Source organism: Mustela putorius, unplaced genomic scaffold, assembly GCF_011764305.1.
Source record: "Mustela putorius furo isolate JIRA1106 unplaced genomic scaffold, ASM1176430v1.1 tig00001075_pilon_pilon_pilon, whole genome shotgun sequence".
NCBI classification, from domain to species: Eukaryota; Metazoa; Chordata; class Mammalia; order Carnivora; family Mustelidae; genus Mustela; species Mustela putorius.
The window spans coordinates 1,625,585-1,648,887 of NW_025421560.1; the positions used below are offsets into that span (position 1 = coordinate 1,625,585).

Below are 23,303 nucleotides of genomic sequence, written 5' to 3' on the forward strand. Positions count from 1 at the left end.
TCTAGAAATCACTTTCCTTCCTCCAAATCCTTGGTAAAACTTCTGTTCTCAGAAGGTTGAGAACTTTGTACCTTACCAGGCTCCCTTCCCACTTGGGCCCACCGTCCGCGTCTTCTTCATTCTACGTTTGATTCAAATGTATAGTTTATCTCTTCCTGATTATTTTTCTAATTCTTACTCTTTCTGCCTTCTGTATTTTCTTGTAAGCAACACCCAAATTCCTGGCTGGGGTAAATCATTTAACTTGAGCCTCAGTTTCCTGAGTTGTAAGCACAGGAATCCTGCTGGTGAAACTCACAGAGAGGAGTGTGTGGACACAGCCGCTATGGACATGACTTACTCTTTCCTTCGAACGAGTCTGCGATTCGGTAAGAAGGTGGCAAAGCAGGAGTCAGGATTAAGACACTAAATGACCCCAAACGCGCTCTCATACACTCTGGTTACTGACACAGAGATGCTACAGATCTACATTCACCTGACAACACCGTGACTGATGTGGCCTCTTTTGAACATTTATTAAAAAAGCAAAATGTATGTTCATCTCAAATAGAACAGTTAAAAATGGTAAAGCAATACAAAGGACTTGTTACTAGCAGCATCCAGTTGTTAGAATTTCCCGCCCTGCTTCTGCTCTGTTAGGGGCAACCTCGGCTGTCCAAAGCTTGCTGCTGCCTACACCTCCCTCGTCGTAGCGCGGGTCAAACCAAAGTTTATAAAATTAACAACTTAAGGTTAAATAAGCTTAAATAAGGGCGTTAAATACAAGACGCTTCCTCAGAGCTTCTGTACAAAGATAAACAAATTTGGCATTGTATACATGGGATTCTGCTGGCTCCCCGCCAACGGGAGGTTCTAGGAGGTTCTAGGACGTAAGCAGGCGTGCGCTACTCTCAGCAGAGCGTTAACTATACACGGTGAACTAAGAGTCGAAGGACTGCTTACTGAGCCATATACAAGGCATATGTATCTTTTTTTTTTTCTTAAAACTCAGAACACTTTTAATATTCAGGCACCATTTGCTCCTGCAAATAAATAAGTCTCTAAACGAACTGCATTCAAACTAGTGTTAAAGACATCAGTGTTTCGTTTTAATTTTCCCCACACGGCTTCTCCAGCTAGTTCCTATGTCTCTTTCTTATTGCTATGATAATGTGGCTGAGAAATAAAACTACTGTACATCCAAAAAAATAGAGCACCTTTAACATTAAAGTATATGTCTGACTATCCGTCTCCGGGTTTATCTTACAATACTAAAGCCCCGACTGTGGGTCAGTTGCTTTCACCATGGCTACCGGGTCACCTGATGCGCGGGACGCGGAGCCCCGCTCTCTCCCGTCTCGAGGGACGCCCGCGCCAGAGCACCGGGGCCCTGGAGTCCCACTCAGAGGCCCCAACCCACGCCGGGGCTTACATTCATCTCGACACCGGGAGTTACATTCACGTGCACACGGCCTCGCTGTCCCCGCTGCGGTCACCACATGGCTTCCAGGAACGAAGGGCCTCCCTACCCTGCGGGGGTGGATGGTGCTGGACGGGGTGGGACTGCAAAGACAGGTACGACTGGCGGCAAGCACACGGAGAAACCACGCGTAGAAGAGTTCCCGGGAGCGAGGGGCAGGGGGGCGCGGGGCGTCCCCCCGAGGCCCATCCCCATCGCCACCCCCGGCGGGCCAGGGCCGGGTTACGATTTTTTGTCGATGGTGTTGAAGAACCACTCGGTGAACTTGCGCAGCTGCGCGGTGGCCGTCTGCGACTCCTCCTGCAGCCGCCGGTTGTCCTGGCGCAGGTGCTGCACTTCGGCCTGGAGCACAGCCTTGTCCTGCTTCTCCTGGGGGGAGTACACACAGATGGTGTCACGCGCGAGCCGGCCGTCCCCTCCCCCGGCGGGGCTCGGAGCACCCCCTGCGCCCGCGGCCTCTGCAAGACCCCTCTGCCCCTTTTGCTGTGACCCGCGGAACTGGGACTCCGCCATGAAAGCCTTTGAAACGGTCAACCTCGTGCCTGAAACTCCCTTCATCCTCACACCTCCAGATGAAACCCCGCTCTCCCCGGAGGACACTGTTTTCCCGGCTGCTCGCTAAGGGGAGAGAGAGGTCCACCTGTTGCGGGAAGACGTGGGGCCTGGCATACAGCAAACAGCTTATCCCTCCGTGCCTGGGGTGGGGGAGGGGGTCTTCCCGAAAACTTCAGCTTCTCTGACAAGTGGGGCATCAGGTTACAGGGCCTGCCGCCCCTGCTCACCGCAATTATCTACTCTTGTCTCCATTCCCTCCCATCACTAATGGAAGGTTCTAGAATATGGTTTGCTTTTCTTCTCTCCCCTACCACATGTCATGTTTGTTGATGATTCCAAATCCAATCCAGTCTCTCCACCACTTCCTCCCTGTGATCCGGAAACCCACCCCTCCTCAAGCCCTTTCCCCTGGCCACACCCTGTACCTTGCCATTACCCATAAACCACATACCTTGCTCCTGCTTCAGCCTCCCACGTCCTGACCACCACCTCTTACCCTTTTAGAATCATCTCTCCAGTATCTACTCCTCCAGTAATTATGTAATGCACCAGTCTTACCTTATTTTTGCTGTCCGCTGCCATGACAGCATGTCTCCTCACCCACTCTAGGTCCCTCAGTTTAATCCCATCCTACAGACACCCCAGGGGTTTTGTCTCTTTATCTCTCTCCTTGTCTTGATTTCCTGTCTCAACTCTTATATATTCAACTCTTTAACTACCCTACACCTACAGTTGGAGGCAAGGGGATGTCCTGGTTTGCTTAGGACATTTCCGGTTCTAGCTTTGTAGATTCTGTATCCTGGAGCCGCCCCACTGCAGGCAAACTATGACAGGTGGCCATCCAAGTGGGTGAGAGACACCTAACTCCGCCAACAGATGGTCGCTTTAACCGAGGCTGCAAATTCAGGTGTACCTTCAGCCTTGCTTGGCAAATCCTATCAAGCATTACCCCGTGCACTTACACTACTCCATACCTTACCCTCTGACCGCAAGTCCCTCCTTCTCCTTCCCCCCACCACTCACTCTCAGCTCATGACTGGGAAAAAGAAACCATCAGAGGGGAGCCCTGTCAACCTATCTCTGACTATATGTGTGTGACCTATGTATGCATGGGAATGTGTTTGCACACACACACCCACAGTGCTTTACCTACAAACCTCCCCCACTCCGAATCAAGGCCAGCCCCCGCCTTGTGCACTAGGTCAGGGCATCACCCCCCGGCTCTTCCCCCTGCCATTTTCTCCTTCGCAACTGGATCATTCCACCAGCGTTGACACCGGCTGTAATTTCTCCTTTCTTCAACAAACACAGCAGTGACAAAACACTTCCTCAGACATCTCCCCGCTGCCCTTCCACTGTCACACTCTGTTCCATTCCCATGGACAGCACAAGGCTATACAGTGCGGGGCTGATGATACAACAAGGGCTCAGCAAATTAACTTCTGTGGGGACCGGCCACACACACCTGGACATGCAGGGCAGAAGTTGTGAGGGTCAGGTAGCTGACTCCATGGGAATACAACAGCTCAGGGAAAACAGGCTTTCCGGTAGCAACTAACTCCTCTCAGGTCAGCTCCTGAATTGTTGGTACAACTGATCACTCACTGAACCAAAAAACACTTGCCTGTGTGTTTCTACCTTGCTCTGAAGACTGGCGGCCCAGAGGGGTCACCCTTGTGCAGTCCTATTTCCTGCAATTCTTGGGTCCCCTTAGAGTGAAAAAATATAAGCTACAGGCTAGAAACGAGAATTAGACCTTAGGGGTCTCTGTTTGGCTTTGACTAGGGTGGTAATCTTTCCTGAGCATCTTCATTTTTATTTCTACTGGTTGGAAGGGGTGATTGTGCAGGACAGACTTCCGATGGTGGCTCGCGACAGGTCCCTCACCTTCCGAAGGTCCGTCTGCAGCTGTCGGAGAATCAGCTCCAGCTGATTGACCTTCCCCGTCAGTGTGGATGGAGACCGCTCCCTAGCGAAGAGGGGTGGGGTCAGAAGGACTCAAGGTCATCCAAGTACAGAAGCACACTCCATATTTTGTTGGTAAAGTTTTCACTCAAAGAATTTGCTTAGAGCCCAGTGAAGAAATAAATAATATTATGTCAGATTTGGAAACGGAACTTATTGCTGTTTTGGTAGAAAATCCCTTCTGCGTCTCTGTTGATTTAAAAAGAGATTCAGGGGGTGCCTGGGTGGCTCTGTTGTTAGGCGTCTGCCTTCGGTTCGGGTCATGATCCCAGGGTCCTGGGATGGAGCCCCGAATCAGGCTCCCTCCTCGGCGGAAAGCCTGCTTCTCCTCTCCTACTCCCCCTGCTTGTGTTCCCTCTCTTGCTGTCTCTCTCTCTCTCTAATAAATAAACAAAATATTTTTAAAAAAGGGATTCAGAACCTGCAGGCATGTATGTTGGTAACAAACACAGAAGATAGATTATCTAAATCAGTTTAGTCAACTGAGATTAGGTAGACCACTGAGGTCCTGGGAATCAAATAGAGATTCGATTTCCCCAATTTGTTTTTCTCTGTCAAGAAAATATCATAAATGTCATTACCAAGATGAGTGGGCCAGTTAAGGGTCACACGAGTTCATATAAAAGTTGGAATTAGGTAAAGAATATAGACCCCGTGGGCGATAAACATGCCAAGAATATAGGGCAACGAGATGGTTCTTCCGGGTGAGGCCAGGGTCAAGGACCAGGCTGCTGGGGGGAGCTGTGCCCTTGGCAGGCCTGCACATGCCGCCTGGCAGCAGGAGACCTATCAGCAAAGTCCCTGTCTGTTGGGGGCTGTGGCAGCAATTACCGGCAGACGCAGAGCCAGGCCCCCTCCTTCCCTCCCTCTGTCAGACAGCCTTGTTGCCATGGGCACGGGGTGACATGTCTTGGCAGGCAGGGACCGCCCACAGCAGAGCACTTCTGCTGCCAAGTGCCGCCCACCCCAGCAGGGTGGGAAGCAGGGGCAGCCCCATGCAGTCCCGTATCTGGATCCTGAAGGCCCTGGGGAGTGCAGCTGGAAATGATCTCCTGGTGGCCTGTGGCTTTGCTGAACCTGCTACTCAGGGGGCCTGGGGAGAGGAGTAGGGAAGGGGTGTGGGGGGCTCCCCAGGGACTCACATACCCAGTCGTGTCCATGAACTCTTTGCCGCTGCCTGGGTCTACACATAGAGGAGGCTCCTGCGCGCCTTCCAGGTCCTCCCCGTGCTGCATATCGGTCAGGGTGCAGAAGGATGCCACTCTCTGGTCTGGGGTGGGGTGGACACACACATGAAGAAAGTTTAGTATTAGCCACAAGGACATGTTTGTGGAAGCGAATCTAGTTGCTGACCTCAGACACCCCGCCCACCCCCCCATCAGTGACTGCCCTGTTTTAAACAAAACAAAGAAAAACGAACTCAGGCAAGCTTCTGGCAATCAGAAAGCATCAGGATTGGCTGTCCTCGGGGGCTATATGACATGCGCACATCACAGCCCCGGGGACGATTAGCAGATCCTGGATTTGCTAGCTAATTTGCTTTCTTCCTTCCACATCCCAAGAAATGCCAAAGCTGCCGGCCGGGTGCGAAATCATGGCGTCGCAGGATGACAGGGCTGCTTAACAGGACCGAGGGGACGGCCCCCTCCTCCTCCAGCGGGCCCCAAACCTGGGTGGGTGGTGGGGAGCATCCCGGAGACACAGCAGCCAGGACCCACGTCCCCTGTGCGTGCCAACCCTCCGAGCTCAGGGAACCATGCAAACGTGCAGACACGGGACATCAAAAGAAAAGGTTACAGCACATCCAGAGCCCGTGGTCAGCCCCGGACAATCACCTAGATAGGACGAGTGGTGACAGAGCAGCCCAAGTTCTTCATCTGAGTCAAGACCTGAAATAAGATTTAGAATTTCCTATGAACAGTGGTACCTCGATGCACCTGGAAGCCTCAGCGGCCCAGACAAGACTCAGATAGTGGGGTCCTGGAAGAGCCTACGTGCACGCATACGTGTCCTGCTGCATGCGGTGTGACCCTCGACAGCCAGCAACACGTGATGCTGAGCAATGTGGTTCCACGGTGCACGTGTCGTGGTCCCTGATGGATGCACATGCTTGTAAACGATGAAGAGGAACACAGGCGAGGTCAACTGTCAGAACCCCTGACCATTTGGGGCTCGCTTAAATGACCCGCGCCGTGAACGTGAACCTGGTGGTGAGCGAGCTGGGCCACAGACTCTTACTAGAAACGGCAGTGGTAGCAGTGGACGGCACGACTACCCACCCTTCTCCCAGCACCGGACCATTTCTAGTCTTGGCACCCGCACCTTCACATTCAGCGTTTCCCGAGCTAGGCAGGAAAGGGAATGGGATATTCTTTGAAACAGGCACCAGCCTGGCCCAGCTCTGCGGGCTGAACATGGACCCAAGAGCATTGGTCCAGAAACGCCCAGTGGTATGCAGAAAATCAGTCCCGCGTTTGAACAACGTGGAGGTGAGAACCGGGAATCTATACCTAATTATCCACCTCTCCTGAACCCTGGTGTTGCTTTCCTGGGTGCCCGAGCACACATGTGCATCTATAGTCAGAATGCGAGGGCGAGAGCAGGTGGATTAGTGCTGCGGTGTCTTTTTCATATGATTTGATTAATGGCTGAGAAATTGCACTCGGGTCCCAGTCAGGGGTGCTCTGTTCTTAATTTATCCCACTCCGTCTCCCTCTGGCTGCTGAACTGGTCTCCTAATGAGGCTACCTGCTTGTCTGGTTGACGGAGGGTCTCGCACTTCCTGTTAATCAGAAGGAATGGTGGAGGCTTCCAGGGCGCATGGAGGAAAGTGAGCTACAATGCCACGGGCACGGCGCTGGGAGCTCCCACCAGGGGCCCGGACCCTCCTGGCAGTGGCGCTGAGTGCCTTGTGGGACCACAGGGCATTCTCCAGCCTCACAGCCCGCTTTCCTAGATCAGATTTCCCCTGTGACAGGGACAAAGATGCCCTTCAACGAATATGTCTATAAGGCTTTAAGGATGTCTTCCATACCGCAAACCTACAAGATGACGGGACATTCTGGAACCATGCGTTCCTGAGAGAGGATCACGTTCCCAGTTTGGTTCTGACTTGTAGGATTTGTGCATATGAGGAAAGAATTTGTAAATTAAGACTAACAGCACAATCTGGGAACTGCCTACTTCTACACATGACAGGATGGGAATGGCAGACGTGGGGGCAGGCGTGATGGGGCACAGTGGCCGGGGCCAAGCAGCTGCAGGGGTGGGGCAGGGAGGGTCTGGGGTTTCCATGACATCCAAGATAACCCTCTGTTTTGTGAGGATCCTGAATAACACTTCACACTTAAAAAAAAAAAAAATCAGCGGCAGATAGATTTTTTTTCTACAGTAAATTTACTGACAAAAAGGGAATGTCAAAAAAGATAAAGGATTTAGTTTCCTCACTCTTTTAAAGAGTTCCATGGACTCGTCCAGATTTTATGCAATTCAGTGATAATTTGGTGAGTTTCCATCTTTCTTAATACACTTGAGTCTGACGGTCCAGCTAGACTATCCGGATAAAAATGTCTTCGCTTGCTCCATCCATTTTTACCTTAATTGATTGAAATATCCACATATTTGATAGAAAAAGAATTTGCTGCTGGCAGTCCCTCGAGCATTCCTCTGGGAGGAACAAGGTCCTGCTGGTCAGGAGGCAAGAAGCCAGAAGGGGTGTTTTGCCAGCAATGTCATTCCACAAAGAGGACTTCACTTCGGATCTAAAAAGCTGGGAAGCTGAAATCCCAACAGAACGCTGCTTGGTTGAGTCCAGACTCTTAAGTGCTCTATAAAACAGAGAACCTCAGTGCCAGAACCTTAGTTTGCAGTGGACACTTTCTTCTTCCTGGGCTTATTTCTGTGAGGATGAATATTCAGTAAGCTGGTAGTTACAGACATTGAACCCAGCGGCACAGACGAAACCGTAAGACAGGCAGAGGGGTGTGACCTTCATGAAAATGGTGGCTGCGGCAGAGATGATCCCCCACAATCTACACAGATAGCCGTTAGTCCTTCTTCCCATTCTTCTGTGCAGGAACATTGGACTCGGGGGGAGGGGGACATCTGGCATGGGGTACACACAGAACCCTCCACCCCTTTAGGCCACCTTGGAAAAACCTTATTTCAATGCAATTTCTGGTTGGTGCGTTTGGCACCACGCCAGAGGATGAAAGGCCAACAAGATATTCCACACCAATCTAGAGCTGACTTGGCGAGCAGGAAGGCCGAGCCTGCATCGGGGGAAGAGGGCACTGATGGATTAGTCATGTCTGCCAAGGGCGTGGATTAGGTGAATGGTATGTGCGCTGGATACAGGCCAGCTGCAGGGCCAAGCTGGCATCAGCGGGGAGGAGGGCTCTGATGGATTAGTCATGTCTGCCGAGGGCATGGACTAGGAGAAGGGTATGTGTGCTGGATACAGGCCACGCACGCCATCCAAGCACGAGGCCCTGTCCAACTGAGCCCGTGCCCATAAACAGAGCTCTTCCAATGTGGCTCTGCTATCACTACAAATGACAGAGACACTAGGGCTTTGTAGCTACATGGAGCAAATTCAAGGTGCTGATACCGAGTGCCATGCTTATCAGATCTCGGCAAGCTGACTTCTGGCAACCAGGAAAGGGGAAAAAGAAAAAAAAAGGCTATACTGCACTTTAGACATAAATGATTTGGCTTAAACATTTTGCAGCCTGTACATCAATGCTGCAAGATAACAGTCTTGAGTCTGCCTCTCAGTAACGAGCAAAGAGAAGTGCCGGGATCATGCCTCATTTGAGATACAGCTACTGTTGCAGGCCCGAGACAAAATTTCCGTACTTTTGAGATCATTTAAGTCAATTTACTATATTAAATTAACTTAGCATTTTTCATCTTAATAGCACTTTTCTGTTTTATTTTAAAACCAATTATGTCACTTTGTTTATGCCTGTACACACACACGTGCACGCACACACAAGCTCTGTCCGTGTTCAAGGACCAGTAACTTCAACCATTTTATCAAGGTTGAGCTCCTGCTTCACAACTGTAAACAGGGCTCTTTGTAAAAAATGTGGCTTATTAGTCTCTGTTTAAAAACCAAGGGCATATGGAGCATAATAGATTGAAAATATAAACTTGTACTTTCTTGCGAAATACGTTTCCACGGACTATTTCACTCCCACAGTGGGACCTGATAATCGAGCTTTGACTCTGCACTTATCCTGTGCACAGACACTTGGGACACGCACACCTCCGTGTGCCCGTGGGAAGACGGCAGCTGTCACCACCAACCTGGGGCTGGAATCCAGAGGAGAGAAGGTGGCCTGTTGTTGGCTGTGGGATGCGGCAACCCAGACTCTCCCCTCATTCATTTGTAATTTAACCTTTTAAAGCCCGTTTGCATTTAAAACTTTATGTTCAAGGACCCACTGCCTACCTGAGATGTTTTGATACATGAGCCCTTTTGAGGAAACTCCACTTGCTTTCCCCTGCTTCACCGCTGGACCCACAGCCAGCTTTTCCAATTGGGTTTGTTCCCTGCCCACCCTGGAGGGGGATGGGCTCTATCCTATGCATCCCTTGGCGCGCACACACCTTTCAGTATTCCACCTAATAAAGGGAATGGGGCTGGCCAGGCCGATAAGCGATGATTACTATCTCACATAGATCACTAAAGAGTTCTCACGCGCGAAGGGTCACAGCTCACCCCCAAGAAACAAAAGGGCTGCACACAACAAGACACACTTGAACTGTGACTCTGCCCATTTTTTGAACTTAACTGTTACAGGAGAGCAGAATCTGGGTCACAGACCCGTCCCTCTCCTCGACTTAATCTTCTCCCTCACAGGCCTATGGAGGAGACGCCTGTGTTCTGACACTTGGTCGGATGCGCAGAGTTTGGTTATCTGCCCATCTCCAGTGAACAGATTTCTGGTCAAGGGTGGGTCCCCCTCTTGGCTCTACCTGCATACGGTCGTACTGTACAAGGAGAGAGATCGTTTTATCTCTACGATGATGCCAGCTGTAACAACTCCTCAATGCTTCCCAGAGCGTGGGGCCATTTCTCATCTTCCCGAGGTGTGAGCTGCTAGCTCATTATCATTTTGAATTTACATGTGTGATGGAACATTTTTCAAATACTTATTTTGTGATTCTGCTTTTGTGGATTGTGCGTCCATATGCCTTCACGGGTTTTCTTTTTTTTAATCAGGGATTTGGTGTTTTTTACTGGGTAAGCCCTTCCACGCACTTGGGATGGCCTGGTTTTACCCATCACGTTTACTACAAATCCTCCCCCACATTCCCCTGTTTATCTAAATGTTCTCTTTCAAGTTCATAAAAATGTAAGTGTTTAAATACTTTTATCTGTCCACATTATATTTCGTATGTTTACTCATTACCCAATAATGAAAGCATTACCTTGCTTCCAAGATGGTAATCCTATTTTGCTGTTTCTACAATTGACTTTTCTAAATCCTAAATCCAAGTGGCATATATAAATTCCTTTCCCATTTAATTCTAAATTTTATTCAGATTTTTGGTCTGGGCTCTTCCTCTTTCTCTAAAAGGATTAATTTCTATTTTTTGAATCACTACTATGCTGTTTAATTATTATTGATGTACAGTAGACTTTTTTTTGGTGGGCTACCTTTCATCTCTTTCCCACAGGATGCAGTTAAGCTCTCTAATATATCCTTTAGATATCTGAATTGAAACTGTATGAAATCTACAAACTCATTCAGGAAATTCATTGATTTGGCATCTTTATTACAGGTTTCCTACCCATTCTTATCTTTACAGATATTAGGGCTTTTCACTTACTGAAATGTCTTTTGGTTTTTTGGATTGTAACTGTAAGGATGGCTTAATTTCCAAAGAATGGATAATCTGATCTTGCAGATACAGCTAAATGCCCTTTGCTACTGTTCTGGTGGGAGACTGTCCACAAACATGGTTACATGTCCATGGCAGCCGTTACACCAAGATGCGGAGCCTAACTCCCACCTCTGGTATGTGGGCTAGACTTCAGCATGTGGGGGTATCATCATGTTCTGAGTCTTCCAAGATGAGGAGGCCCTAAGACATCATGCAGCTTCTGCTTTTGCTCTCCTGATTGCCCTGATTCACACGTGAAGAAGTAAAATCACCCTGCAGGAGAGAGGTTCAGCCAGAGCCCAGTGGGACATATGAGTGAAGTCCCCAGTTCCAGGTGAGCACCAGCTGAATACAGCTGCTGGAGCGACTCCAGCTGAAACCACAGGGAACAGAAGAACCACCCAACCGAACCTAACCAACCCACAGAATCATGAGACATAAATGATCCCAAGACATTCTTGTTTCCAGTAATAAATGTTGGGGTTGTTGTTTTTATACTGAAATAGATAACTGAAAAAAAACCAACAATGTTTTGAAACAAGGCTTAAAAAATATGAAGTAGATTTTAAAGTATCTCACCTAGTTACTTTGTTTTATAATCTTGGATAATTCCTTTCTTCAAGTTCTATTTTATTTTTTTAGTTCAATTGTGATGAACATACAGTGTTATGTTAGTTTCAGGTATATAATATAATAGTTCAACATTTCTATACATTTTTCAGGGCTCATGAACACAAGTGTCCTCTTGATCTGAATAATATTTTACCTTTCATATTTTCTAGATACAGAGGCATATGTACAAATATTTTTTTTAATTTCAAAATTTATTCCTTTCTTCTTTGCATTGTTGGTATAAATGTCCAGTACTTCACTACAGAATGAAAGGACATGATCTCAAAGAAGACCCTCTTTAGCTTTTTCACAGCAGGTATTTTCTGATAAACCATTTTCCATTAAGATTATATAACTACTTGGAATGAAGTATATCTTTTTTGTTATGTTTTAAAGGAATCTCTCAAATCTTAATTTTTATTAGAAATAGGTCCTAATTCTATTAGATATACCCTTTTTAGGAAATTGATATGATAACTTTTAATTATTTCATCTACTATAACTTTTTATAATTAGAAGTTTTTCTTTTATTAAACTGGCTAAACTCTCACCAATAACAATGGATAATCTTTTCAATTTCCTCCTGAATTTCATCTAAGCTTAACATCATGATTAATGACTGAGATTGTCTTAGGATTTTTCTTATCTTGTGTCTATCAGGAAAGAATCCTCTGAGGATGGACGGGTAGCTCAGTCGGTTAAGTGTCTGCTTTCAGCTCAGGTCATGATCTCAGGGTCCTGGGATCGAGCTCCACATTGGCCTCCCTGCTCAGTGGGGAGCCTGCTTCTCCCTCTCCTATGGCTCCTGCTTGTGTTCTCTCATAGATCTGTGTCAAATAAATAAAAGAAAAAAACTTAAAAAAAACTTAAAACTTAAAAAAAAAAAAAAAAAAGGAAAGAATCCACTCAAGCATTTATTGGCTGCTTCTGAATTTCAAGAAAAATGTATACAGGGACATCGTTATTCTCTGAAGCTTTGAAAGCAATGAATTCTAAGTATATTAAGTTTCAGGTGACATTTGGGATTTGGGGATACTTTTAAATAACTTTTCAATACCCTGCATATTTGGGCCATTGAGAGATTCTTATGCTCCATCCCATTTTCCTGGAAGAAATAGCCAAATATTGTATCCATCTTATTTCTTATTTCATTCCTTAATTTTTTTGTTTCTCTTATGTGTTGGCAATTGCTAATCTCTTTTCTCATTTCAAAACTTGTTCATTTGTATTTTCCAATTTTAATCAAATTTATATTGCTTTAACAACGTTCTAAGAAAAAGTAATCATTGGTTTTATTTATAAATTGCACTGAAAATTCACTTCCCAGTTCACAAAAGTCTATTTGATTTCCTCCCTTTTTGTTTGCTTTCATAGCTTTTATAGAACCTTTTAAAGTATAGTTAAGTTGCTTAATTTTTATGTTTTTTTTTCCATCTAAATAAATGTTTCTGAAAACAGTACATTTTTGTTTAAGAACTACTCTCTGGCTGCAGTCCAAAGATTTTAATAGGTAACATCTTTTTATCATCACTTACAAAAAAAGAAAAAAAATGCCCTCGTATTCCCAAACGTGGTCTAGAATAGTGATTATGAGTTACATTAAGAGTTCCAAATGCTGAGAATTTTTTGTTTTTCTTCTACTTTTCTTATTTAATTCTATTTTCATTGCCTTGTGGTCAGAAATGTATGGAAATGCTCCTGTCTTTGGAGAAGTTTCATTCACAGTAACAGAGTATCTGCTACGTTCTGCGGACCAACAGGGTTTGGATATATTTAAACAACCCTGACTGGGCAGATTAGTGTGGTGATCTTGTTCTGTTTTTTTTTTTTTTTTTTAAGATTTTATTTATTTATCTGAGAGAGCAAGAGAGTGAGCAAAAAAGTACAAGTAGGGGGAGTTGTAGAGGGAGAGGGAGAAGCAGAGCAGGGAGGCCAACATGGGGTTCCATCCTGGGACCCTGGGATCATGACCTGAGCTTGAAGGTAGACGCTTGACTGACTGAGCACCCCCCCCAGGCTCCCTGGCACTGCTCTATTCTTGAATGGTAGGAACAAAATATCTAAATTCTTACACTCCCATATCCAGTGTCAATTCTGGCTCTTAAACAAAGGTAAATACATCACATGCCAAGGTGAGGGACATAAACAGATCAATGGGGAGGAGGCATACCTGCTTGGGTGAATCCCACTGATGGGTTCTACGAGGGTCATGGTATCAATAGGCAGACACACTCCATTCTGGAAGGGCATTTTCAGGTGTGTTGACCCCTCACATCGGTGTCTGGGCACAGCATTGTTCCAGAGCTCTGTGAGCTCTGTCGGGCATTCTGAACTGCCTTTATTAGCTTGTAACAATTAAGCAGACACACAGGGGACTTTTATGGACTATCTTTATCATGTTTAGTCTATAGCTCAGAAATAGTTCTGGGAACTGGTACAAAAAGATCAAGTCATTGTCGGGGCAACTGGGTTATCTCAGTGAAGACATTTCTCTGTAAAGTGCTGAGGTGACTGATGATGTCCCCTCACCACCACGCCAGCTTGTGTCAGGGCGGGCCTGACACTGACACAAGGGAATCTGGGGAGCAGAAGTCTGGAGCTGCAAATGCCCAACTGTGTTTTCCTAAGCGGGCTATTGTCTTGCTGCGCGGTGTGCTGCCCTGCAGAAGAGCACTGAACATTACTGTAATTTTGAAATACAATTTGTAAACATTTGGAAACTTCACAAAGGTCAGGTAACCAAAGTCCTCTCCCCTGGCAAGCAGAATCCCATGACCTCTCTGTTTGGCTCGGGTGCCATGCCCCTGAGGCACCAGCTATCTGGTATTTCCACGCCATGCTTTTTCTCCTTTATGGGGTGCCAAGCCCCTCCTAGACTCTAACTTCAGCTCAGAACACTCTGATGAACAGGACCACAGAAGTGGAAGTTTAATACCATCAGAAGCCTTACGTTCTTTGGTAAGGGTCTTCATTTAATGGACAAGAAGACTGAATGAAGCCTGATGCGAGCAGTCAAGGACCTCCGGGGATTACTGTCAAACATTCATTGTTGGCCCAAAGTGTGGCCATTATGGTAGTTAAGGGACTTGTCCAAAGGCCCACAGCCAAGCTGTAGTGACTGTGACCAGAGTCCCCGGGTTGGGACCTCAGTCTTGACTGGGGGCACCATTTTGCTTTCTCCACTTCCTGCTCCTGAAAAGATCCATTTCGAAGCAGTGATTTCATTCTGGAGAGGTAGACAGGAGCTAAACAAAGAGATAAATGAGTGTGTGTGTGGGGGGTGTGGATCTAGAGATAAGCTGATAAATATTGTTTTAAATCTGAAAAATGAGGATAAAATGCAAATGGACCTCCAGAGGTCAGAAACTATGCCCTGAGTTGGTACAGCTCAGGGATCCTGTGCATTTGATACCTATGCACTCTTTGGGACTAGCTCTTCTTATTGAGTTATCTCACTATGTGCTTGATAAATAAAGACAAGATAAATAAAACAACCAGCCTACTCTCGAGATACTCATCACCTAATAAGTAGACACACTCAAGTGAATAAAGCAGAATTCAGCTTGGTAAGTACAATGCAAATATTTAAGCAGTGGAGAACACTGCAGAGGACAGAAGAGATGCTCTTATCAATCTCCTGGGGGCAGTAAGACAGCACACTGTGTACAGAACATGCCAGAGAAAATGCTGTTCCCTGTTGCTTGGGTTGCTCCGGACAGAGGTAAAGATAGCACTCCTACCCCTTGGGCTAGGTTGCATCTAGGTCAGTTTGAAAGTCCAGGAAGTAATGGGCCTGCAGTTCTAGAACCATCTTCAGGTCATGTCAAGGGAACAAAGGCTGCGTCACAGAGCAGACAGGGCATACTGAGGCTTCCACATGGAATAAGTACCTTTAAGGAGGAGAACCAAGGACCCCTTACTCTGATTAAGGGAGAAGTACAAGCCTGTTTACTTTGCAGAAATTTCCTAACAGAGTCTCCCTTTCCTTATCTACTGAAGCAAACGTCCCTGGTGTCTAAATTAGCCTGTGAGTAGCTTTCACCATCCCCGCACCCCCAAAGCTTAGGACCAGAGACAATGATCCCAATTCCTGAGAGGAGAGAAGAGATGGTCTGCTCCAGTGGCCGCAGCCCCTCCCCTGAGGACGGCCTTGAACATGGAACTCGACAGCCCAGTGCATAGAGATTCTCAAACACGGCCCCACTAAAACAGTCCTGCCTCTCTTGTCAGTACTGCCAGTCACCCAGGAGCGGCTGTAATCCTAGGAGAACATCAGCAAATGGCCGGTCATAATCCTAGGCCGTGGGTTGCCCCCGGGCCCACAGGTAGGGTCCTGACGATGCGGGACAAGCACCTTCCTCGTTTGGGTCTGCCTTTACCTGTGCACTGGAAAAACGTATTTCCTATGGAGCAGCTTTGACCTTCTAAAATTCACGTTGGTGTGGCAGCTGGTGGGGCCCTGAGACGGGTGTCCTTCCAGCGACCAGCAGCGACCGCACAGAAAGCCGAGGTGGGAGAGCCAAGGGCTTGGGTTGCACAGATCATGCTTTATCTGCCTTTAGGACCCCCCGTGTGCGCCGGCCCTGCCAAACCAGGCCCCCTGACGGCACCTTCCCCTCCAGCTCCGCTCATCACACTCAGGAAAGAGGCGCTCTGTGTCCTTCATATTCACCTCCACATGGCAGGGAAGAAAACAGAGATCAAAGGGGAGAAGTGACTTGGCCTAGGTCATAGCTGTGGAATTCAGCTTTGGAGTCCTCTGCCCAGTACTCATGCCATGACACGGCACCGTCTCCCTAAGGAAATGTCCTTGGTCACAGCTCAAGCCTGTGTTTTCACCCACAAAGATGCACCAAGTATCCAAAATCACAACTCAAGATAATCAATACAGCCACGTTCCCCATGTTGCCACCCCAGGCCCTGGAGGCTTCGAGTCTTTACCTTCGAATGCCCGTGCCGCGTCCACGAGGTGGGACCAATCTAAGCCCGTGGCCGTGTCTGGGAGGGGCATCAGGCCAGGATCCGCACACTTGGACTTATCCGATAAGGACCCATCGGAGAACCAGAACTCATCTGAACAGAGACAAAGCCAGAGCATCAGTCGGATGGCAGTGTGGGGCATGGGCGGCCCCTCCAAGGAGCTGGGGAACTTCTTACAGCGGGTCGCCTGCCACCCATGAAAAGGGGACAGTACGCTGCAGTCATCCAAGAGCACACGGCTGGGAAGATGGAGGTGTGCAGGGAAGCCAGGACCTACACACTCACTCAGAAGTCGGCCAGCGACACCCCAGGATGGAAGGGATTTTAGAAGGGAGCGGTTCTGACGGGACAGTGCTGAAATCTGGCAGCTTCCTTCCAGACTGGGCTTCTCTGGAGGACATCCATTCCCGTCTGACTAGCTGCAGCACTGATTCCTGCTTTCTGCAGGCATTACTTCCCTTCCAGTGCTGCAAACTTCCACCATACACACAGTGTGGTACCGTCTCCCTCTAGACTGATGGTTTAAAAGCTTCCAGAAGAACACAGTATGTACGCTGGACATCAGACAGTCAAGATGCCCTGAACATATTTATATATTTCTAATTACAAAGATGCAGGAAGACTAACTTTGCCTTCATTAGTGACGGTCTTTCCTCATGCTTGGCATGGACACGGGGGTTGGACTGCTTGGCTGACTCACGGAGCTGGTTCATCACCGGGTAAGCCAGAAACCCTCACCGTCCAGCATGGAGTTCTCCCTGTCCTCTGTCTGTACAAATGGACTTTCTAGGTTTTTCTTTTTCACCTGCCATCAAGTGACTTGGAATTTTATGTTATTGATAAAATTAGTTGTTAGAACTCACTACACATCTCAGGACCAATTTTTCAAAGACTTCAGCCCGGACTGTCTCTGACATGTCTCTTCTGAACATGCCCCAAACGCGGCATGCAACTGCCTGTGAACACATCTGCCTAATGAGACCAATCAAAATAATGACCACCTGGCTGTCTGAGCCTGCAATTAAGGAAGGGGCATAATTAACCCAGTGCACCTGTAATTTTTGTTCCCACACCCTTTGGGGTAGCTGTGAAAGCTGGCATCTGGATGGAGAATGAGCGGTGGTGTTTGACCTTGACTTTGACGGGCTCTAACGGTCTTCCACCTGCTGGACACCTTCACAGGCCGCTCTCAGCCGACCTCCACTCGATGCTGCTACACCCCTGCAACCACTCTGTTTTCAGCATTACCATGTTTAGCTGCGCGGACAGTCCATGGTCAAGGGAATCCAGTTACGGGGGTTCTGTCCACACAGCTCCTGCCACTCTCCCTTTTCACGGGCACATCTTCTTAGAAATAAGAACCATTTGTATTGTCTACCTGCACAGTCTTCGTCCAGGCCAGGGAGGAACAGGGAGCCACAGAAGCAGGAAGCTGGAGTGCGAGCCCAGAGAGCAGGAAATCCGCACTCAAGGCTGCCTACTCTCCTGGCGGGTTCTCTGGAACCCAGGGAAGCAGGAGCTGAGCAGAGCTGGGCTGAAGCCCCTCCCAGGCCTGGACCAGAAGTTTAAGGTTCAACCCCCAAGGCAGAAAGGTCTGGGAGCCCTGGGATCTTCAATCACTTGCAAATCACTTCCTTTGTCTCCAAATGCTTTGGCTGCTTTGCTTAAAGAAGGTTTTTCACTAAGAGTACAGGGATTATCTGACTAGGTAGCCCTGACCTGTGTGATAATTTCCATGTGACCAGAGCTCTTCAGGAATTCTGTTAAGAGTGTGGCAGCCCTGTGAAGGGTGCACCAGGCAGGCTAGAACCTCTTTGTTCCTGGGGCAATTCCCCCACCCCTTCCCTCCTCGGGGAGGAAAACAGCAGGGACTGGTGATTATTCAGGAAAATGAACACTTCTGTAGCAGTACACTCTGAGAGTCACACTTCACTAAGAAATGCCTTTATAGATACATAATCCTTTACTTGAAGTTCTGGCTTCATAAAGCCTAAAATCAAACCTAATGCATGCTTGCAATGTGAACTCTACATTCTCCCTGCACCCCGCCAGGCAACAACATCCTTCCTGGCTCTCACGGAGCCACATGAAAAGTGGGGCGGGATGCAAACTGGAGGAGCACTGAGCTAACATCCCTGTGCCCCCAGCAGCTGTGCACTCAAAGGGCCCCCTTCCCTAGCACCGCTGGAGCACTGGCAGTCTTGGGATGCTTTGAAGATTCCTGAACAGCATGAAATGCCACGATCTGTGGCCATCTGTCATTGAGCCAAGGCACACATCTGATCCTGGTGGCCAGGGAGCCAAAGCCCCAAGTGAGGGGGTGGGGAGGGAGAGAGCGTGCCCATCTCTTCACCCAGCGGGGAGGCCAGACAGTTCTGCTCACTGCTGCCCTGTGCACCAGTCCCCTGGAGGCCGCTTGCAAAGCACATGATGACTCCGGGATCTGGAAAGGTGTCTGGGCCAAAGTTTCACAACCAGAGGCATGACCAGGGCATGCTACCTTCCCCCAGCTTGTATGGAGAAGCAAGGAGCAAAAGGAGGGAAATAGTTTGTGGTCTTTCTTTCTTTTTAAAGGTTTTATTCAGTTGTCAGAGAGAGAGGCAGACAGAGGGAGAAGCAGGCTCCCCACTGAGCAGGGAGCCCAAAGCGCAGGACTCAATCCCAGGACCCTGGATCATGACCTGAGCCAAAGGTGGAGGTTTAATGGACTGAGCCACCCAGGCGCCCCTGTCTTTCTTCTTTATTACAAACTAATATCCCCTCTTCCCCGGTTTGCGAATGGAACTGTTTTGTTTACTGGAGACATGCAACTGGCATGACTGACATGACCAGTAGATTAGAAGAAATCTCCTCCTCCCAGGGTTTCCTGGGAGCGTTCTGCTGACCTATCTGTGATGTATTACAAAGTGACTCCGGCAGGCCTCACCCTGTGCTGGGGACAGGGGTGGAAAAGGCAGACAAGAGCCATCCCCTCCGGAAGCTTACAAGAGATGGGGAAAAAGACAATAATCAAATAAACCAGGTAACACAAGGAGGGACAAGTCTTTCAAAGAAAACAAAACGGGGCCAGGGGTGGGGGGCAGCGATGGGACGGAGGAGCCTGAGGGCATGTTGGGGCAGGTTTATCTCAGGTGGGGGCCTCCCTGAGACCCCAATGATAAGGGGCTGCTTGATGAAGAACACAATCCTGCTAGAAAAGCTCTAAGGGTTTAAATCAAAACCCATCATTTGTCACTGAGCAGGGAGATCCTCCCCTTAAATGACACAAGAGCACTTAAATTCTCCTCTGAATTATCATGATGGAAATCATCTCAATTTCTTTTCAGTTGTTTGGAAAATTATATAATTGGTCTGAGCCACCAAACCACCCCAAATCCTTTGTAATACTTTTAAAGTATGTTAGGTATCATCACCTAGAAGACGCTTACTAGCCCCCAGGGATACAAGGTCCAGGAAGAGCCAGGTTCGGCCCCTGAGGAGCCCAGTCAGCAAGGAGATCTGCTTGCTGGTGCTCTGGGGCTGGGGTGGTGGTGGTGGTGGGGGGTCTGGTAAGGCGCCTGCAAGTGAGCCACTCCCACCCCCATGCCCACGGTGGCAGCTGTCACTGGCTAGCTTCCTGAGCTTTGGAGAGGAGGGAGAAAAGGTACCACTTGTCTTACATATCAAAGCCCGTTCCTTCAAATCCACCTCTCCAAAAGCTAGCGTTCTGTCAGGAGCACACACTGCTCTTTTGGCCAATTCAAAGAAGAAAGTGGCTTGCGGATTCCGAAGGACGGCTCATGTCCAGACCCTGACGCCCAGGCATTGCTCTCCAGCCCAGACACTGACCTTGTGGCTTCCTGTTTGTTTATCTGTGACCGGAAGGCACTGCCCAGCCTACTGAGTCTGACTTTGTTGTTTTATAAATGCTGTGGAACCTTCCTGATGGTCAGGTGGCTAGGGTTTCTCAGTTCTTCTCCCCAAACCAGGAAAGACTGTGAACATTTGAAGAAGAGAAACAAGTGCCCTGTGGAATCCATCAAGCCCTGCCGGGACAGTCCACAGCTGCCTTCTGTAAGGCCAACTGTAGCAAAGGTCATCTGCCTATTAGCAGCTCTTACAACCTATGTCCCACACGCTGAGCCTAGAGCTGGGCCTGGCAGCATCTTGTGAGGGCACTGAATTATAAAGAAAATACTCATTTTATTTATTCTAAACTCTCTGTCTTCAAGGGAGCATCCTTTAGGAGGTGCCTAGGTCAGAACTACAGGATTTGGAAACACACATAAGTTGATGCTCTGTTTTTATCTTTTGAAATTGAATAACTTTTGAGTCTGTGCTCATAGGAAGATTTCTACCATTGTCTGGAGAGCTTTGATCTCCATAAAAAAACAGGAATTCTCGCAAAAGACCCCAAATAGCCAAAGCAACCTTGAAAAAAGCAAAGTAAAGCTGGAGGTTTCACAATTCCAGATTTCAAATCCTATTACAAAGCTGTACTAATCAAAAGAGTATGGCAAAAAACAGACAAACAGATCCATGGAACAGAATAGAAAGCCAAGAAATAAGCCCCAAACTCTATAGTCAATTAATCTTTGACAAATAAGGCAAGAATATGCAATGGGAAAAAGATAGTTTCTTTAATAAATGACACTAGGAAAACTGAACAGTCACATGCAAAAGAATGAAACTAAACCACTGTCTTTTACTAAACACAAAAATAAGTTCAAAATAGTTTAAGGACTTAAGGACTTAAGACCATTAAAATCCAAGAAGAAAGCACAGGCAGTAATTTCTCTGACATTCATCACAGCAACTTCTTTCTAGATATGTCTTCTGAGGCAAGGGAAACAAAAGCAAAGCAAAACAAATGAACTATTAGGACTACACCAAAGTAAAAAGCTTCTGCAAAGCAGGGGAAGAATCAACAAAACTAAAAGACAACCTACTGAATGGGAGAAGATACTTGCAAACAACATTACCTGATAAAGGATTAGTACCCCAAATATATAAAGAATGTATACAACTCAGTATCGAAAAACCAAGACATGAACAGACATTTCTCCTAAAATGGCATCCAGATGGCCAAGAGACACATGGAAAGATGCTCAACGCCACTCATCATCAGGGAAATGCAAATTAAAACCACAATGAGAGATCACCTCATACCTATCAGAGTGGTTAATATAAAAAACACAAGAAACAACAAGTGTTGATAAGGGTGTGCAGAAAAAGAAACCCTCATGCATTATTGGTGGGAATGCAAACTGGTGCAGCCACTGTAGAACACAGTATGGAAGGTCCTCAAAAACTAGAAATAGAACCTCCATATCACCCAGTAATTACACTATTGGATAATTACCCAAAGAGTATGAAAACACTAATTTGAAGGGATACATGCACCTGTATGTTTAAAGCAGCACTATTTACAACAGCCAAACTATGGAAGCAGCCCAAGTGATGAACGGATAGACAATGTGGGGGTGTGTGTGTGTGTGTGTGTGTTTATACATACACACAGGAAATATTATCTGGTCATAAAGAAGGATGAAATCTTGCCATAAGCAACAATGTGGATGATCTAGAGAGTATAATGCTAAGCGAAACAAGTCACAGGAAAACACAATATGATTTCACTCATACATGGAATCTAAGATAGATAACAAAAGAAACAATAAAAAGACACACTGAAAAATAGACTCTTAATTATAGAGAACAAACGGATGGTCCAGAGGGGAGGTGGCTGGGGGATGAGTGAAACAGGTGACGGGATTGCGGGCATACTTATACTGATGAGCACTGAGTAAAGTACAGAATTGTTTAATCATTACATTGTACACCTGAAACTAATACAGTATTGTATGTTGACGATACCGGAATTGAAATAAAAGAGAAAGAGAAAGAATTAAAAAAAGGAAAAAAAAAATCAGGGGAACAGCAACAGTTTTGGGAGGGGAACACGAAGGATGTGAGCCTTCTTAGTAGGCAATAATATTTACATAAACAAGGCCTTCATATTACCCTTCGGAAGGTTCTCGTCCCATTTCAAATATCGTTTAATACTGAAGACGGATGTTTTTAATCAACCTTTGGTAGTACTCTTTAAGTTATAGTCTCTTCTGACATTTTGCAGATCTGAGATTATTGGTAGGTCTTGTTATGGTCTTAAAATTACATTCACAGCCTTCTTTGTAAAAAAGTACTTAAAATGGCAGAGTTTTTATAATAAACATTTACCAAGAGAAAAATGAAAAATAAATGAGAAGAAAATCAGGAATTCTCTTTAAACATGATGGGAACCTGCCGTGCTCGGAACTGTACTGAATCAAGCCAGGTGCCCAAATGGTCAAGGAGGAAAAGGATACGGGGAATGCTTTTCAAGATCACCGGTTCTCTGGCCTGTGAACTGTGTGTCCGAAGGGCCACTTCCCATTTTTTAAAAATCTGGGCCACTGACTAAATTTTGTTCTGAAGTCTATTAATAAGGAAAACAAAGGCCCCACATGCAATGCACAAACACTTCAGAATTATTTTCAATTGCTTGATCAGGTCATGGTTTCACAACTCCAAGTAGAAGACACAATGACACAGCACATTTCAGCGACTTCACAGGACATATACATGAATCATGGCATGAATCACATCCAAAATGTGTTTGTGATGTACCAGTCTCACCAGGTTGAATCAAGACCTCAGTCTCTAGAGAAGAAAGGCTCTGAGACAGGTTCAAATTTGGGACATTCACCAGCTAAAAATATCTGAATGAGAAGCCTGTGATTATTGTCACTGATACCCTCAGAAAGGCTGCAGAATGTTCGCTGTCAGGAGATGAAGCTGCTGACCCTTTCCCTGCACTATT

General features: G+C 47.0%; 1 protein-coding gene across 8 annotated transcripts in view; it reads right to left on the minus strand.

Annotated features, from left to right (window-relative positions):
* Nucleotides 1–491: 491 nt before the first annotated feature.
* Nucleotides 492–23,303, minus strand: part of SIPA1L2 (signal induced proliferation associated 1 like 2) — a 215,926-nt gene continuing 193,114 nt past the window's right edge. For 5 of the 8 annotated variants that reach the window (XM_013047578.2, XM_013047577.2, XM_045087251.1 and 2 more), the window contains 5 exons: nt 16,427–16,558; nt 5,815–5,868; nt 5,126–5,249; nt 3,902–3,983; nt 492–1,828 (listed from right to left, as the gene is read on the minus strand). In XM_013047578.2, coding sequence (XP_012903032.1) covers nt 1,682–1,828; nt 3,902–3,983; nt 5,126–5,249; nt 5,815–5,868; nt 16,427–16,558 — 539 coding nt within the window. In that variant the 3' untranslated portion in view covers nt 492–1,681. The remainder of the gene's footprint in view (nt 1,829–3,901; nt 3,984–5,125; nt 5,250–5,814; nt 5,869–16,426; nt 16,559–23,303) is intronic. The other 3 variants (XM_045087254.1, XM_045087255.1, XM_045087256.1) reach the window with 2 other exon arrangements.